The following is a 16682-nucleotide window of genomic DNA, read 5'->3' on the forward strand; positions in this document are numbered from 1 at the left end:
CACAGTTTAAATAATTTATCAGATTATAATGGTTTGTTTTACAAGGCGCCTCCGGAGATTCCATATTTTCAAACTAAGAAGAGTGTCTTTTGAATTTTTTAATTGTTAAATGGAAGTTTAATTTAAAAAGTATCACCCTGATAGAATGGAAAAATAATATATACGGGTGGAACACCAACACCACCTTGCCCTTTCTAAACCCAGAAAACATTGAAAAACACTACTTTTCCTAAAAACAACACAATTATACAACAAAATCTAAATATAAATATTTAATAAGACGAGTTGCCTAATTGAAGAAGAATAATGAACAGAATACTTAGATATCGGTTAAACATTAAGATAAGACACAGCATGTAAATATACCATCCCATAAGGCTTAAGAACTAACAACTCACATATCCGAAAGCCACAGTAGCCACCGCTATATCATAAGGCTAGTCTAGTTTTGTAAACATTAAGGCACGAAATTAAAAAACTCGTCTGACGAAAAAAAAATGGAAATAGGATGTCTCATTAAGGGGGGTTTCTAGCTTGTTGGGTCCATTTAAATGTTTTAAGCCAATTTCGGTACCACAATGCAAAATTTTTTTCATGGTTTCGACAAAAGCGCGTTTGAAAATGTGTGCGTGATTAAAAAAAGTTTCGGAATTTCCGATCAGACCAGGCGTAGAAACAGACAGACAGACATGCATTGTGTCGGGAGGTGATCGTGATCAAGAATATATATATCAAGAATATATTATCTAGGATCGGAGATGTGTCCTTCACTGCGTTTCACACTTTTGACGAAAATTATAATACCTTCTGCAAGGGTGAAAAAAGTTAAATTAATCAGTAAACACATGTTTGAATTTGAAATTTATTGTGTTTGCTACATGGAGCTTACATTTAGAAATGTACACAATTATTGTTCACCTATTTATGTGGTTTGCTTTTGATTTACCATTCAGAAATGGGTTTCTATTGAACAAATATTTAACCTTAAGAACTTTTTGTTTGGTTTTTTAGAAGTATAACCTCACTGAGCATAAATATTAGCCTTAATTGTTATTATCTACACGTCTTTTTCCACTCAATCTATTTTCAGTTCTCACATGAAAACCTAAATACTTTAGTTAAATCGATCTAGGGTGCTGTTTCCAAATGGTGGACCGAAAGGGCTGTTCGCAGTTCCTGAATTGACAGACATAATAGACGCAGTGGGCCCTCTTTCAAGCCATGTACTAGTCGATCTTGGTCGTGGGCATGGTGTACTCAGCTCCAATCGTCAGTTCTTTTACGTCGTGGGAGAGTGGCACGCCCGTCGCCGCCGTTGCCTGGGCATTGTACCTGTGCCGTAGCAGAGCCTCCGCCGTCTCCTCCTGCGTGGTGTATTCAGCTGCTGTCAACTGGTGGTACTGGTGCACGGTTCCAAGCGCAGGGTCTATTAGACCTTCTGGCGCTGGAACCGTTTCACTGGCACATAGGTCTTTCTTGCCCGGTCGCCCGAAGAGCAGTACGGTCCCCTTGCTAAGCAACGGACAGAGCAACGTTTGGTGACAACAAGCAAACAACCTGTAGTTGGCACCTTGGAATGGATCCGACATCGCTGCACAAAGCATATGGTCCAGATTGATTCCGGTAAACTAAAAAAACTCGATTATGTAGGGCACTTCACTAATGGAAATATTTAGTCGTAGACCTACTATGGAAAGCGGCGAGAGCAGGATGAAATGGTAGAACAGCATGAAGGCTGTGCCTATGTGGGACCAGTTAAAGTCGCCAAGATCCTCAACGGTATAGGCTCCTGAAAAAGTGAAATGGGTAAGTGGTACGCCACGCCAAGTAGAGCTATAGTTACCGCTCCGAATTATGTAAATGGGAATGATGTACAGCAGAGCGTGCTGAATCCAATAAGTGGACTGCTCGAAAGGGTACGTGCGTCCCTCTACCTCAGGAAAGAGGAACGCCAAAAAGGGTCCATTCAAGTTGCTCATTTGTATCCGGAACATCGCCGTCGTTGTCTTCGTGGGCTTTGCCGCCAGAAGATAGATCTGTAAGTTACTTATAGTTAACATTTTTTTTTTTTTGTGTAATTTTGTGGATACTCACCTGCAGACATGTCTGCACGTGGCAGGGGTTGAGAGCAAATATCATCGAGCGGCCGGCCAGCTTAAAGCCCATCTCAATGCCGAAGATCATGGACAAGGCAATGAGGAGGAAAAGTCTCGTTGGACTGTGGGGTTTCTGAGTCTCGTGTAGAGGCGGAAGCTTTATTGGCGCCAGACGCAGCCAGGAGCGATGCATGATGAAAATAAACAGGGCTGATAACAAAACCGTTTCCACCCAGCGCCTCCGGTCCGTCATATAATTGATGCACTCGGAACCCGTCGTACGCGGGATCTCATCTGTGATGCCACCGACTGCCCAGTCCCAATTCATGATGGCCTCTTGACCTTTGCGGTGGCCTTAGATCCTTCAAAATGAATGTTCTCAAGCCTTCAGCTCTTAAATATTTATCGGAAAATTGCTTATTGATCCGGGTCAACCCCTTTGCTGAAGACAATGTTAAATGAACCTTTGGTTGGGTTGTGACATCTAAAACAGGAATTATAAATTATTTTTTATCAATTATTGGGCTCTGGCTTCCGAAATTGCCACATGTTAACTATTTAAAGTTTAAATTTTAAATTTTAAGCAGAAGCGTATTTTGGCATGAACTGGGAACTTTGTTTCGATTAACAATCCAAATATGTAGTTTGGTTCATTTTTCTTTAACATGCCATGATATTATTTTCCTATCGATTGGTTATGCCGGTTAATGCAAGTAGTGGTGCACAGAAACCTTCGCAACCACCAGCCCGCACCCTCAAGCCCTCTATCATCGACTGGCCCGCTGCCAAGGCTTCTTGTTTGTTGCTTTTCCCAGGCTAAAATTATTATTTTTTTAAAATAACCTAATTTATGCCGTCATAATAGCGTTTATGCCGTAATTTAAGCACTTTCGAATTATTATTCACTAAAATGGGGCTCATGGAATTGTTTTAAAATAATAGTGAAATTGTTAAAGACCGATTCTTTTTTGTATTAAGGCACCAGAAGGATAATAAGTAGTCCTGTCAGGAATTCATTACAGCTCTGTTCTGTGTTTGGCTGAATACATATGTATTTTTAGAGAGCCCTATTTGAAGCATACTTTTCAGCGCTTGTCCACCAAACCTTGACAAATGTTGGATCAGGCCATAAACTTCGCACCACGTAGACGCAATATTTCGAAAAACAACACTGGGGGTGGTAAGGGTAGCACTGTGCTTTTCATTGTCAAGAGCACGGGGGTCTACACAAGCGAGGAGAGCGGAAACACGATAGAGCTTTAAGCGGAAGGACACGCAGACAGACACAAATGGCTCAATAAAGAACCAATACTGCCTGTGTTTAAGGCTGGCAAATGTTTTTCAATATTTTTCTTCTGTCAGCCGCCCCTTCCACGTCGACTTTCGATTTTTCAACCCATACTGCTGTTACCTATAGGGGTCTGCTTGACTCTGCCACGTGTTCCGGCGTAAAGCTTGGCTGCGTCCCGTAACTTGCGAGATTGGATTCCAATATCAGTCACTAATCAGCGACCCACTTTCGATGCTGCTGAGCGGAAGTACAGCTATCACGCATACTTTTACGGATTCATTAACAGCCTCAATCGCATTGCGCCTGCATATCTGCTTTGTACATTAAAATTGCAGGAGGAACCGATAACCGACGCGGGAAAACCAAAACAGCGCGGACTGTGTTGTTTCGCTGGCGGATGAATCGTTTCTCATTTTCTCTCTCAACGTTTTTGCCTGCGGACCGCACGTTGTCCTTGGCTGAGCTTTTGCTCTTTTTGGTGCTTTGAGAAGCTTGCGCACGCTTTAACCGGGCGGCGGGTGGTCAGGCCGCCAAAATTGCATACACCGGCTGTTATGTATGTGGGGTGCAACACATGATGTTCATGTGGTTAGCAATCGTTTATGCAAATCTTGATGCATTCAGCCTATTTGCGAAGAGGTCGCAAATTGTATTTTGCGTTAAAATTAAGGCAAGAGTGACTAGAACTGGTAAACGGTGAAAAAAATTCCCGCGGTCTGCATACTGAGTTTTGGAAAATATACGATTGTATTTTGTTTGCTATGATTTTTATCACAATATATTCAGATTTCTCTTTCGTGAAACAACGCCTGTTCTTACCGTTACCGCAGCGGACAAGCGAATACACCTAATTGTAATTAACCTTAATTTGCGAAGCAAAATAACGGTCGGAAAAGCTACGGAGAAAGAGTAAAGCGAAAAAGAAAAACAGACCACTAAACAAACGTGGCCATTCCTATTAGCTTTCGAGCTAAATGGAAATGTCAATTTTCGAACATAATGCATCCATATATGAGAGTTTAATTTGTCACCAATGATTAAACTAAAGCAGGAAACGTATAATTGTATATACAGTTGGCTAAGGCGCATGGAAAAGTGAACATACAGTTTTCAATATGTGAACAATTGTTTTTATTTTTTAATTAGACAACAAAACCACAAAATAAGACACATTATTTTGAGTATGTCAGTTTAATTCGAGATCATGGTGAAAATTTAAAAACCTTATTATGTCTCATACAACGATAAGAGGTACTTATATACATATACTTATATAGACGAACGGTATCCCGACCTCACCTGTACTATTTAATCATTATAATATACTTAAAATTTGGCTAAATAACAGGCCCAAAAATTTAAAGGTAAATAAAATTTTAATAAATTCTTGTTATACTTATTTTTTTAGCAAATCAAGACAAATAAAACTTGTTCTTAACCTAATAAAACTCTTACGAAAAAAACAATGTTTAATATTGGTATTATTGGTAAAAAAAAATAAGTTTTAACAGATAATTTAAAGATAGCTAACAAATGGAGTCATCTTCTTCAGCTTATATGGCAACGCCGTCAGCTGGTGACAGGTTGGCAGCGCGCCCCAGCCTTTAGTATTTTGAAAGGGACTTTGGTCACACAAATTCTATAAAAAATAAGAGATTTGTCACTTGGGATTTGCAATGCAGAACTAGATTATGCACAGTTGTTTACATTTTGGACGATGCTCATGTAAATTGTAAGCCAACTTGGTCGCAGATTAACCCAAATTTGCACTTCAAGGCATCTAAAAATTGCAAACAAAGGAGTTTGCTACTTGTTTGTGTATTTGTGTGGGCAGCGCGAGAATTAAGAAAACATCAATCAAAGCAATGGTGGGGATTATCGATGAAGCACAACTGTTTTATCCACTCGGTTCCCGAATAAAAATAGCCAATAACTATGGCACTGTTCGCTATGTAGGAGAGGTAAGAAATGAAAAAACCCATTTCCAACTGAAATTATGGTAAAAACTGTATTGTATATGCATATGTAATCTAGGTAAGCGGACACACGGGCACCTGGCTAGGCATCGAGTGGGATGACGGCATGCGAGGAAAGCACAACGGTATTGTAAATGGGAAGCGCTACTTTTGGACTCAGATGCCAATGGCGGGAAGCTTTATTCGTCCGGGGAAGCTAGGACCTTGCGCTACGCTCGAGGACGCTGCTCGAGAGCGGTACCTGAACTACGACTCCAGCAATGTCGACGCTTCGCTTATTCGGGAGGCTCAGGCTAATTTGCAGGCGTCGCTCTTTGAAGTCGTTGGAATGGACAAAATTGCTCGCAAACAAAGCAAGTTTGAACAGTTGTCTGAGGTCAGCGTGGACGAGACGCCAGTGAACGCTGCAGGGTATTTAAAGGGATTCACGCAGCTTACCACGCTAAACGTCAGCCACACTCTCATTTGGAATTGGGACATAGTGGCGAGCATAGCCCGTCAGCTACCGTCTCTGAGTAACCTGAATCTAAGGTAAGGATAGTAAACCATAAAGAAGCCCAATGACGAATTGTTATATTTTATATAATTGTTATTTTTAGCTGCAATCGATTGGTAATACCGTCGTCCCCACAAATCGCAGATCTGGAGCCTTCCTTCAAGAATCTTAAACGCATAAACCTACGAAGGTGCGGCTTTTCTGACTGGAAGGACGTTATGCAGACGGCTCTTTTATGGCCGGATATTGTATCGTTGGGTCTACAGGAAAATTCCTTTAGTCAACTGGCTGTGGTTGATCGGCAAAAAATTTTTCGACAACTTCAAGAGCTTGATCTCCACCGCACGAATATTATGGACTTTGACCAAGTTGTGAAGTTGGGCAATATTGACACTCTGCGATCCCTGAACCTCATGGAAAACGGCATTGAAGAAATAAAGTTGCCGGACTGTGATCCTCTAACTAAACTCAATATTTTTATGTCATTGGAGCAGCTCAACTTGTCGCATAATCCCATTTGGAATGAGGTACGAAATTCTTTACTTTGTGGGTTCTTTAGCTTCATTTTTGAACCACTTTCAGGCTAATGCATTTAATGAGCTGGATAAACTTCCACAACTGAGACGTTTAAGCAAGACGCCGCATTTGAAGTCAAATTTCGATGAGATGGTTTCGAAGGCTGTCGCTAGTATATCGGGCCTTCAGTTTATCAATAAGGCAGAAGTGACGGCAGAGGAGCGTCGTGGCGCAGAGTATGATATTTGGAAAAAATATGCTGTTGATTGGATGCAGGCGAACCTTCAGGGATCGGAGGCCTTGCGGGACTTTTGTCGAAAGCATCGAACCTATTCTTTGCTTGTTAAGAGTAAGTAACATGCCATTAACAAGAAATACATATTTTTGTTTCAATAAATACCGTTTTTTCCTTAGAATACGGCTCTCCGGCAGACTTTGCGGCAATCGCTCCAGCCAAGCAATCGAATTTGATTAAGGTCCTTATAAATTATCAATTGACGGGAGAGACTTGGGAGAAAAAAGTACCGCGTATGATTACCGTACAGACGCTTCAGGGATTGGTTATGAAGCGATTTCGACTCAGCGGTAACGTTCCACAGCTATCTTATGTAGATGCCAAGCATCCAGATCTGGTAGTTCCGCTGGACAATAATGCTAAAACCCTCGACTTTTATTCTGTCCAAGAGCATGACACAGTTTTGGTCCAGTAACAACGGCTCTGGAAAAGGGTAACTGTCTTTCCCTGTATCGTATTCCGTGGTATTTTAGTTTAAGGCAATGTAAATTAAAAATTTCCTGTTAAATTCAAAATCTTCCTATGCAAGTTTAAATTATTAATGTTTTCTTTTAGCTACTGATAATTTGAATTTTTTAATAATAAATTTACACGACATATTTCGTTTGCTTAAAAAATGGACGAAATAAATTTTTAATTTATTGGGTGTTATTTAAAAAATAGGTATGAAATGTAAATATGTGAAACGACTGTAAGACAAAAACTGATATTGCTTCGGGACTGAAACTTATTAATTTATATTTTTAGACTTTGATAGAAAAGGATATATTTCTGCTATTTCATTAAGTCTGTTTCCTGGGGCTTAAGCCAGTGCTTTCCAAAATTGTTGGAATATACCAGATATGCTACTTTATGGTGTCTGGTAACACTGACAAAATTATATTTCGCAAGATGCGGTGTAATTTGATTTCAACGGCCTTAAACGTTCTAAATATTACTAAAAATGGCAAGATATTCCTTATTAACTCACGAAATTTGTCCGGCGCTCCTGAAATATCTACCAGAGTAGAACAGACATTACGTTCACTTCCAGCGGACTCAGGTGGCAAGAGCAAACCCGAGCGGTCGCTCCACATCGCAGTGATTGGGGTTCCAAACGTGGGCAAAAGCACTTTTATTAACCATATAGTAAATCATAAGGTGTGCCCTACGTCCACTAAGGTCCATACGACTCGCCAATCGAATACTGCTATCTGCACTCATGGTCAAACGCAGCTCGTCTTTTACGACACGCCCGGCCTGGTGACCCAGCGGGAAATCCGAAAACACCATCTGGAGCAGAGCTTTAAGAGTGCGTATCGGCACGCAATTCAGCACGCCGATGTCATTGCGGTAATACACGACGCTTCCAATGGGTGGACAAGGAAGGAGCTACATCCTACGGTTCTAGATACGCTAAAGGCCTACGCGAACTTACCAAGCTTTCTCGTTTTAAACAAAATAGATGCTTTAAAGTCGAAAAGGGTGCTTCTGGATTTGATAAAGACGTTAACCAATAATTCACTAACGGGAAAGGGGTCTGGTAAAGATGCAGAACGGAATACGCCAGCAACCGTAGCCGAAGAAACGCGGCTTAACAAGCGGAACACCACCTGGAGCCATTTTAGCGACGTTTTTCTCGTTTCGGCCATCACAGGTAGTGGCTTGCACGAACTGCAAGATTACCTGGTGGGGCAGGCACTGCTAAGGAAGTGGAAATTCCCTCCTGACGTCTACACAGATTCTAACCCCGAAGCGCTCATTGTGGAAAGCGTCCGAGCTCGGCTTTTGGACTACTTGCCCCAGGAAATTCCCTATCACCTAAAGTGCCAACTTGAGTACTATAACGTGGAGAAAAGTATGTTTTTTTTTAACGTGTGTTCTACGTTGGGATCTAATTAATTTTGTTGCAGATGTTGTATACACCTCCGTTCAGGTGGAATGTCCGACATCCCGCATTGAGCGCCTGATTTGTGGCGAGTCTAACGGAAAGTTGCGTCAAATCACAGAGCGAGTTACCTCTGATTTGGTGGAAATGTTTGGCCAGGCGGTTTCACTTACAATTGCAACATTTTCCAAGGGGAAAAAATCGGCGTCCTTAAATCAAAAATAATCAGTTTGTTAATTAATTATTGTTTTAATTGTTGTATAATGTAAACTATGAATTCACAAAAGTTTTAAGTGTGCCACCAGCTTGTCCAGTTCGTCATTTGAAGCCGGTCCCAGTCCCAGCACTGTGGCCGTCCCAGATTCCAATTGCGTGCGCCCTGCGTCCCGTACCAATGCCGACACGAGGTTAGCCTCTTGTGCCTTCCGTTCCAAGCCGCTGAGCTGCTCGAAATTGTCCACGCGGAGAACTATCTTTGGTTGTCCTAAACGGCACCAGCGCTGCAGGATAGCGTTTTGCTGTTTGGTGCCTTGGGAGGCACTTTGATAACACATTATCGCCGCATGAGCGCACTGGGCTGCTGTTTTGCCCTTGGACATTTTGAGGTCTCCGCGCACTACAAGAGCCAACTTTGTGGACTTTTCGAAGACGACACTGTTGCTGAGGAACTTTTGCAGGATGCTACTTGACGTCGGCATACTTCTTATGTTGCTGGTCCACGTACTTCTGCATACACGTCCGGAACTCCTTCACCTTATCTTGACACGCTCGCCAATCACCTGTCTCTGCAATGCACTCTTGTACCTTGTAGTGGAGCTCAATGCAGCCGGTTTTTTTCAGCATTAACTCCACGGGGTCCTGATCTTGATTATGGACCGTGGGTGAAGGCATTTTCTAACGGGCCGGTTAAAGTTGCATCAGATATCAGCTGTTACGTACCGATGTGTACAGATGTAAAGTGTGCCTGCAGCTTACCATTTAAAATATACTATATTTTATCGATTTCATGAACAAATTTATAAAATAATACTAACAGAGACCAGATTATAATTGTTGGTTTATTTGCATGTTTGTTTTTTATTAAGTTTTTCTACAAATAATATGAATTTTCATAATATTTTTACTAAATAGTTTTAGCCATTCTGTGAATAATATTATTCATTCATAATTTGTCTTAAATTTCATTCGGCCTTGCAATACCTTTCCCCTTAATTTATAGTTAAAATAGGTAGTTAAGCGACATTGCAAAATGTTCCTTTAAAACAGGATGTAAGGAGCATTTCCTGAATATCCATTAGTTAAAGACGTTTAAAAAAAACGAATTTTTTATAAGACAAGAACGAAAATTTTATGAAGACTTTTTAAACACTTTAAAATGTAATTTATCTATTCGTATCGTTTACTGTTCATTATTTGAATTTTTGCGAAAGCTTTTTATGTGTATTTTTTTATATAAGTAAGCCGTAAAGATTTGGTCTTGCTTGTTTTGTCGCTATGAAATAGTTTAGCATCAATTTTTAAAAAACTTGTTTGAATCCGTTTTGGGGCCGTGTCAATATTTAGACCCAAGCTTGATACGTTTATAAATAATAATACTATTTTTTTGAAATTATTCAAAGCTCTGAACCATATATTGAACCAAATTACGGAATAACACAGTGCAACAAAAAAAGAAAAGTTGGAGGAACTTTTGAAGAGACCTAGTAGGAATTGTTCATTAGGTCGAGTATAGTATAAAACCAAGTTTGAAATTTTTCATACACCCTCAAAATCTTGATTTATTTAGAAAAAACGGTAATAAGCGCGTAATTTTAAACCGATTTCAAAATTGTTGAAGTTATAACGATTTTCCCAAAACAAGTCAGTGCAATTTTACTAGCGCTCCGGAGTAAAAGTGTGTAAAAGAAAGGGATTATGGAAATGGCACGGCACACTATTGCTCCGAAACGCTATGAAGATTGGACTGACTTGTTTTGGGAAAAGCGTTATAACTTAAACAATTTTCATAATTTCGAAATGAAATTGTTCTCGTTTTATTCAGAATTAACGAGACAATATTAATATGTATCAAAATTTTTTACCATTTCTTGGAAGTTGTACCGAAAAAATGTCGTCAAAGTTCGAAAAACACGACAAAAATTCAAAAATGTCAGTTTCTTGCTAAAAATTGTATCCTTTTTGGTAAAATAAATTAAAGATCTATTTTTTTTTTTCAAATTTTTTTAAGAGCAATACACTTTTGAAAAACCGTTTTTTCGAAATAAATCAAGATTTGAGGGTGTATGAAAAATTTCAAACATGGTTTTATACTATACTCGATCTAATGAACAATTCCTACTAGGTCTCTTCAAAAGTTCCAAATCACTGTCGCACTGTGTAATTTTTAAATTTTACTTAGAGCTGTCTCCCGGTGATGACTTCGCTGTTTAGAACCTGAGCCTTTGCAGGAGAATTGCCTGACACATAATCCGCCATTATGTCTGCGCTGAGGATTCCTCCTTCACTGACTCTGAACACTCCCCCGACCATGACTCTGCTGAAAAAAGTCTCAGCCTTATTATGCTGATAATATGCACGATAATGATGCTGATCATTATCGTGATCAGCATCAACAGCCAAGTCGATAAGCCATGTCCGTCTGTCCGTCCGTATGAAGGCTTGGATCTCAGAAAATATAAGAGATAGAGATATAGGATTTGGCATAGAACGCAGTTCAAGTTTGTTTTAATTTTTTTTTTTTTTTTTGATGCCAAACTATTTATTTAGTAAATATCTATCTGGAAATCAAATATATATGGGGCGATATACCCATATGCAGAGTTTAACCCTGTCCCATATAAACGGGCTAAACTTTTAAGCCCGTGGATTTCGAAGACTTTTAGAGATAGAATTATCAGATTTGGAACTTGGAATCGAATGGTATCTGCGCAGATCAAGTTTGGGTCAAAAATTTCGCACGCCCCCTCCCGCCCTCAAGGGACATATCTGGTAGTAGCCTGTTCCTTTTATGTTTTTGGAAAATGTTTTGATGCCAAACTGTTCCAAACACTGCCAAAATGGCTTATCTACACCAACAAAAATCAAAGCAGCCAATTATCAATCGGATAATTTTTAGAGGAGTTATAGACTTTATAGTCTGCTTGCCTACTGAATCAATAGTACCGCCGCAGGGGGGCTGAAGTTGTTGTTTTGCCCATGCGAAAAAGTATGCAACAAAAATTTGTTGGTGAGAATCCAAACCATTAAAGTTTAAACAATATAAAGGTTAGTTAAATTTTAGGTAGAAGAGATAAGAACTGGGTATAATATAGTCGGAACACTGATTAATAAAAATAAAATTCGGAGTTATTTGAAAAATATAAGATATAGGTTCTAGTTGTATTTTATAAAACGCTTTATTTAAATTTGATTGCATTTAAATTTTATTCATTTTCGTTTGTAAACGAAACCATTCTTACCTCGGAGAAAAAGAGTTTTCCCGTCAACAGAACCTGAATTTGCATAATTTGGCTGCAACAGCAACTGTCACTTGGCATTAGCATTAGTGGTGAATATTTTGGGCTTAATTGCTGTTGGATTCAAAGTCGCTGTTGCTGAAAAAAACAGCAAGTCAGAAAAAAACAGCACCCACAATTCCGGCAAACCGGAGGCCAAGACCGGAGACCCAGACTAGAGCTTGTTTATGGCGCTTGGCGTACAGTCTATGCATTATTTATGAGCGTTTCTGGCGCGTGGCCAATGCAAAAATATGCTCGCTCGAAGAGTTAACAGGGTTAAAGGGAAGAATGAAGGAGTAATAGGACTCAACTACGCCACGACTTAAATTTAAATGTATATCCATAAGATGCATTGTTCAATATAAACAAATATGCAACCAATGGCAATACTCATTCTTCGCTAGATCTTTTAACAAATCTAACATTGTCCTCTGACCCTAATGACTCTAATTAGCATACAAAGTAAAAGTGAAAATCCAGCCATTTAATTATGCATGGAGCCACATTTAAGTGGTCGCACCCCAATTAAACGTCGAATGACATTTATTTGATGCCATGCACAGTCGGGCAATTCAATTTGGGCCATCGAGTTAATCGGAAACTTGAAATGACAGATCAAATTTGTAGCCTAATTTGCATTAAAACCGTCCGCGCGCCTCCCCGCCCAGGCCGACGGAAGTCAAAAGTAATTTCATTTCGATGGCTGCAAATGCGAAAATGTGCGAATGTGTGTGCGTAATTAAGTTTAGACAGCTTTTCGGAGAAGGGAAAGCTGATACAGCGTGGCGCAGTGAATAATGATTTTCAATGATTTGCCTCTTTTATGGTTGTGACAATGAAGCCACCTTTCTCTTTTCCAGACTATAGGGCGATAGTGTGCCATTCGATGGAGGTCATTTGATATCCTTGTCGTCCAGCAATCCAAGAAAGCCACGTCCCATATCCCATAAAATATATGTATTTGCTATAATTTGCTATAATTTTAAATTTAGTTTGAGGTGTCATCTGAAAGTGGAAGAATGCCAGATTTTTAAGATCCTAATTCATTTATTGATAACCTCTGTAAAATATTAAAATTTCATAATTATTTTTTATCAAATTAAATACGGTTTCAAGTTTTCAATTTTATAGCAGTTTCTTATTGAGTATCAGAAAATCCATTGTAACAAAGCACATTAAAAAAAAATTATGTTAAATACATACATTCTAGATCAGCATTAACATGTGAAAATTAAAGATGAGTTGCTTAGTGGGTGGACGTTGAGCTGGAAAATTATTTACCACTTGGGATTCGGGTCAAAGACTACCGACCTGGTCACAACTGGTCAAACAGAAATGAGTATGGCGGAGTTGACTATAAATAGGCGTCGCATATAACAACTGCAACATAGCTGCGTCGTAGTCCACATAAGTTTCCCACCATGGATATTTCAGTGTTGCGGCTTTACCTCCTTCTGGTCAGCGTCTTACTGCTGTATTTAGTGCCGACAGTGAAATCGACCTTCCTGCTGTGGGCCTGCATCTTCCGCCTAGATATATGCCCTTTTAGAACCACAACTACGACATCCTAAAAATAGTTTAAGTTTGTGTCACTAGACGACAATTGTTGCTTAATTTTCCCCTGACGACCGAACTATAAATAAATGGAAACCGTTCTGAGTCCACTTAATTGACATTCGGCCCCGGTATAAGCCATAACTCGATACATCACCGGTTGTAACAGAAGTCCTTCTTGCTTCCTTGCCCTTTGCTCTGGTTTCCGCTTGGTCAACTGCTTAAGTAAGAGCCGAACTTGCTGGCAGAGTGGAAAGTTTGTCATTAGTCACTGGCGCTAATTAAGTGCAAAGCGCGTTCGCCGGCGGCTTTCACTTTCTGGGCTGGCACTACGTGTCCGGGTTACATAATCAGGGAGGCCAACTTGGCCACCGAAAGGAATCGGACGCAATAAAGGATTTGCCCAGCCACTCAATGAGAGTAAATGGCTCAAATCGGGAATCTTCGCATTGAATTACCTCAATCATAGCTCGAATATGTAAAAGCTTAGGTCATTGAAAGCTAAAATATAGGCCTGGACTGCGTTTACAAAATGCTATCATCTGTGTAACCTTAAGTTATTGTTTGTTTGGTCGTAATAAATACATACTTTGTTAAATTTCATAGACCATCCACCCAAAATCAGTTCTTATGTTCATTACCTCATGAAAAAGTCGCCAGTAGACAGGGATTTTCATTTAAATTACCATCTGCCAACGTAAGCCAACGTAACAAATTTATTCGCATTTGAACTTGGAATTAAGATTACACGATGGGCAGCTCCAAAAATGTGTAAAACAGCCATGTGACTTAAATGGAACAAATGAATTTTTCGGCTGCACCCCGCCATTCAAGACAAACACAAGGCACTCACTATGGTAAATGAAAATTTAATTTACAAAACACGAGGCAACCCCAGGACTTTTACAAAACGGCAAACGGAAAAAGCGAAAATCAATATGCGCCGCATCCACTTTCTCATTTGTCCTTCAAGGAAGCTGGACGGGCCGCCAACGCGTGCCGATTGATTTTTAATTAGCATGGGGAGAGGAATAAATTAATGGAATCAACAATGGCAATGGAAAACAATGGCCAAGGTGCCCAGAAAGAAATTCGTTCTTTTGAAAAGCTCAACAGAAATAGAATTCAAACCACAAATGATTTACATTTAGAAGGAAACAAATAAAAAGAAGCAACCGGGGGAAGAATAAAATTAAACTAAACTGGCCTAATACAATACAAGGAAATACGTTAGACAATGGCAAAGGTTTTGTGGATGAATGAGGAAGGATGCCCACCGCATAAATAGACTATATTTAATTCTTCAAGTCAACAATAGGGCATGTCGGCTACCTTATGCATTATCTTGAGAAATCGCTCGGCTTGGAAACTTACTAACCCTTTTAATTTTTATTAAAGATAATATTTAATAGAAATAATTTAATTTAATAGAAAGTACAGAACTTTTTCAACCTCGGAACTTTTTAATGTGATGTTCGATCATAACGAAAAAGGAACAAAAAGTTTGCCGAAATCTGGTCTAATATAACCGTTGCGGGTTAAAATAGAAAAGAAAATGCACCCTAATTGTTATGTCACCGTGATTAGTGATAAGAACTTTAAATCTTTGCCTTTGAAACAAAGAATCAATACAGTATAGTGGTAAAAGGACATACTGCGAGAGTATAGACAAGCGATTTAGGTCCAATCAAAAAACTTACTTTTGTTGTCGCACCTTATGACCTGACTTCTCGCCGGATACCCGGGAACGTGCTCGGTTTTCCAATTTTGGGGACAATGGTAGCAAATCGATGTTAAGTCAACTTTAAGTGTTTGAAGAGGTGTAAAAATCCAAGGCGTGCAATTGCGGCAATTGCTAAGAGGCGCCACAATGTTGCAAGCTGTCGTCGGCAAGCCGTGTCAAAGTTTCCGTTGCGTTCCCAAATGACTTTTTGCTTGTCTTGTCACTCCATTGGCAGACAGGAGTCTGCGGGTGGAGAGTTTGGCGCGTGTGTGCACCCCCTACGAAGAGGTGGGCAGCCGGGGCGTAGCACCTTCTTTCCGACACTGTTTGACTTGTCGGAATTGTAATTCAAATTTACGGAGCACAAACAGCGGGAATATGGCAATTAATTAAATATCGCTCATACGTCAGGTAGTGCAGGTTGAGCGTCTGCGAGCGTGGGTGCCTTTAGTTGGCAAAACGGTTGCGTGCAACACGTGGCATGTGGGTAATGGGATTTTAGCGTGCCGAATTAAAGGCCGCTCTTGGTCGTTTGCCAACGTGGGAAGAAATTGTAAATACTTTGAGCAGAGAAAGCATGTGGAAAAGAGTATCTCTTGCCCACAAGTTCGGGGCTAGAATTTAGACTAAGTAGAAATCAAATTAAGCAGCAGCTATCGTCGACTCAAGACCTCCTACGCCGCGAAATAGTGGGTGCAAATGACTTGACAATTATCTGTTCAATTTTTGGCCCCCCAATATAGACCTTTTGGGCCCCGCCACAAAGAGCCTTGACGGAATTAAGTTGAAATACTATTTTATTCGGTGTGGAAAGGGGGTTTAACTACGATACATCGCTATCATTGAAAATCATCCTGATGAGGTGGTGTTGAAGGGGCACAGCGGGGACCTCAGCAGGCATGCCAGCAGGAGGAAGCAACCATCGGCAGAGGGTGCCATGAACATCATGATTAGGGCCAGCAGCACCAGGTAGAAACACACTGTGGTGGCAATCATCTCCACTGATCTTCGTTTTGCTCTCCAAGGTCCGGGGAAGGTCTACCGGTTTTTATATTGCAAGCACCGCAGCCAGTTAAGTGTAATGCCATTTTCCAGATGTCTAATGTCAACAGGCGCATTCCTTGCACAATGATCTACAGAAAAGCTGTACATATTTGTCAAGCTTAGCTAATAATTGATTGCAAAGTATATTAGCCCAGAGTGTTGACGTATCTAGGGAGCTCACAGGTTCTATTTACCTACAAGATTGGATCTTTTAGGCCTCGGAGCGATAAGGCTGTCAAAGTCTATTGTAACTTTGATATTCTGTTCCTAATATCCACCTATTGAAATAGACAAAAGATGGTTAAGGTAAGACCAAAATTCTTTAAA

At 40.1% G+C, this 16682-nt stretch overlaps 7 protein-coding genes across 8 annotated transcripts; 3 read left to right on the forward strand and 4 right to left on the reverse strand.

The window, feature by feature from the left end:
* Nucleotides 1-848: 848 nt before the first annotated feature.
* On the reverse strand, nt 849-6897 carry LOC108130226 (transmembrane protein 164). 2 transcript variants are annotated; one of them, XM_070278130.1, is made up of 5 exons: nt 6776-6897; nt 2095-2580; nt 1844-2036; nt 1689-1789; nt 849-1628 (listed from the first exon to the last, which is right to left on the reverse strand). In XM_070278130.1, exons 2-5 carry the CDS (start codon nt 2422-2424, stop codon nt 1227-1229), a joined length of 1026 nt encoding a protein of 341 aa, XP_070134231.1. In that variant the 5' UTR covers nt 2425-2580; nt 6776-6897; the 3' UTR covers nt 849-1226. The 2 variants fall into 2 exon arrangements, with proteins under 2 accessions (XP_070134231.1, XP_017104083.1); XM_017248594.3 differs by lacking the exon at nt 6776-6897 and adding an exon at nt 3508-3807.
* On the forward strand, nt 5006-7185 carry Tbce (Tubulin-binding cofactor E). The gene is made up of 5 exons (XM_017248593.3): nt 5006-5348; nt 5422-5894; nt 5963-6386; nt 6442-6724; nt 6790-7185. The coding sequence occupies exons 1-5, from the start codon at nt 5253-5255 to the stop codon at nt 7083-7085; spliced, it is 1572 nt and encodes a 523-aa protein (XP_017104082.1). The 5' UTR covers nt 5006-5252; the 3' UTR covers nt 7086-7185.
* Nucleotides 7186-7512: 327 nt separating this feature from the next.
* On the forward strand, nt 7513-8841 carry LOC108130222 (GTPase Era, mitochondrial). Its single transcript, XM_017248590.3, has 2 exons — nt 7513-8507; nt 8563-8841. The coding sequence occupies exons 1-2, from the start codon at nt 7523-7525 to the stop codon at nt 8760-8762; spliced, it is 1185 nt and encodes a 394-aa protein (XP_017104079.3). The 5' UTR covers nt 7513-7522; the 3' UTR covers nt 8763-8841.
* LOC108130223 (probable peptidyl-tRNA hydrolase 2) lies at nt 8767-9235 on the reverse strand. Its single transcript, XM_017248591.2, has one exon. It carries the CDS (start codon nt 9233-9235, stop codon nt 8816-8818), a length of 420 nt encoding a protein of 139 aa, XP_017104080.2. The 3' UTR covers nt 8767-8815.
* LOC108130224 (cytochrome c oxidase assembly factor 4 homolog, mitochondrial) lies at nt 9219-9510 on the reverse strand. The gene has a single exon (XM_017248592.3). It carries the CDS (start codon nt 9426-9428, stop codon nt 9219-9221), a length of 210 nt encoding a protein of 69 aa, XP_017104081.2. The 5' UTR covers nt 9429-9510.
* A 3945-nt stretch (nt 9511-13455) lies between these two features.
* On the forward strand, nt 13456-13605 carry LOC108130233 (uncharacterized). The gene has a single exon (XM_017248600.1). The coding sequence runs from the start codon at nt 13456-13458 to the stop codon at nt 13603-13605; it is 150 nt and encodes a 49-aa protein (XP_017104089.1).
* Nucleotides 13606-16090: 2485 nt separating this feature from the next.
* LOC108130232 (uncharacterized) lies at nt 16091-16341 on the reverse strand. Its single transcript, XM_017248599.3, has one exon. It carries the CDS (start codon nt 16305-16307, stop codon nt 16161-16163), a length of 147 nt encoding a protein of 48 aa, XP_017104088.1. The 5' UTR covers nt 16308-16341; the 3' UTR covers nt 16091-16160.
* Between the last annotated feature and the right edge of the window lie 341 nt (nt 16342-16682).

This window comes from Drosophila bipectinata, chromosome 2R, assembly GCF_030179905.1.
Source record: "Drosophila bipectinata strain 14024-0381.07 chromosome 2R, DbipHiC1v2, whole genome shotgun sequence".
NCBI lineage: Eukaryota > Metazoa > Arthropoda > Insecta > Diptera > Drosophilidae > Drosophila > Drosophila bipectinata.

What these genes read in the sequence shown, in the direction of transcription:
- LOC108130224 (XM_017248592.3), bottom strand. Translation starts at nt 9,428, where the DNA reads ATGCCTTCACCCACGGTCCATAATCAAGATCAGGACCCCGTGGAGTTA.
- LOC108130223 (XM_017248591.2), bottom strand. Translation starts at nt 9,235, where the DNA reads ATGCCGACGTCAAGTAGCATCCTGCAAAAGTTCCTCAGCAACAGTGTC.
- LOC108130233 (XM_017248600.1), top strand. Translation starts at nt 13,456, where the DNA reads ATGGATATTTCAGTGTTGCGGCTTTACCTCCTTCTGGTCAGCGTCTTA.
- LOC108130232 (XM_017248599.3), bottom strand. Translation starts at nt 16,307, where the DNA reads ATGATTGCCACCACAGTGTGTTTCTACCTGGTGCTGCTGGCCCTAATC.
- Tbce (XM_017248593.3), top strand. Translation starts at nt 5,253, where the DNA reads ATGGTGGGGATTATCGATGAAGCACAACTGTTTTATCCACTCGGTTCC. An exon ending in CTGTTCGCTATGTAGGAGAG is followed by an intron (nt 5,349 to 5,421) that starts GTAAGAAATGAA and finishes TATGTAATCTAG; the next exon opens with GTAAGCGGACACACGGGCAC. An exon ending in ATAATCCCATTTGGAATGAG is followed by an intron (nt 6,387 to 6,441) that starts GTACGAAATTCT and finishes AACCACTTTCAG; the next exon opens with GCTAATGCATTTAATGAGCT.
- LOC108130226 (XM_070278130.1), bottom strand. Translation starts at nt 2,424, where the DNA reads ATGAATTGGGACTGGGCAGTCGGTGGCATCACAGATGAGATCCCGCGT. An exon ending in ACGTGCAGACATGTCTGCAG is followed by an intron (nt 2,037 to 2,094) that starts GTGAGTATCCAC and finishes AGTAACTTACAG; the next exon opens with ATCTATCTTCTGGCGGCAAA. An exon ending in CATTTACATAATTCGGAGCG is followed by an intron (nt 1,790 to 1,843) that starts GTAACTATAGCT and finishes TCACTTTTTCAG; the next exon opens with GAGCCTATACCGTTGAGGAT.
- LOC108130222 (XM_017248590.3), top strand. Translation starts at nt 7,523, where the DNA reads ATGGTGTCTGGTAACACTGACAAAATTATATTTCGCAAGATGCGGTGT. An exon ending in GTACTATAACGTGGAGAAAA is followed by an intron (nt 8,508 to 8,562) that starts GTATGTTTTTTT and finishes ATTTTGTTGCAG; the next exon opens with ATGTTGTATACACCTCCGTT.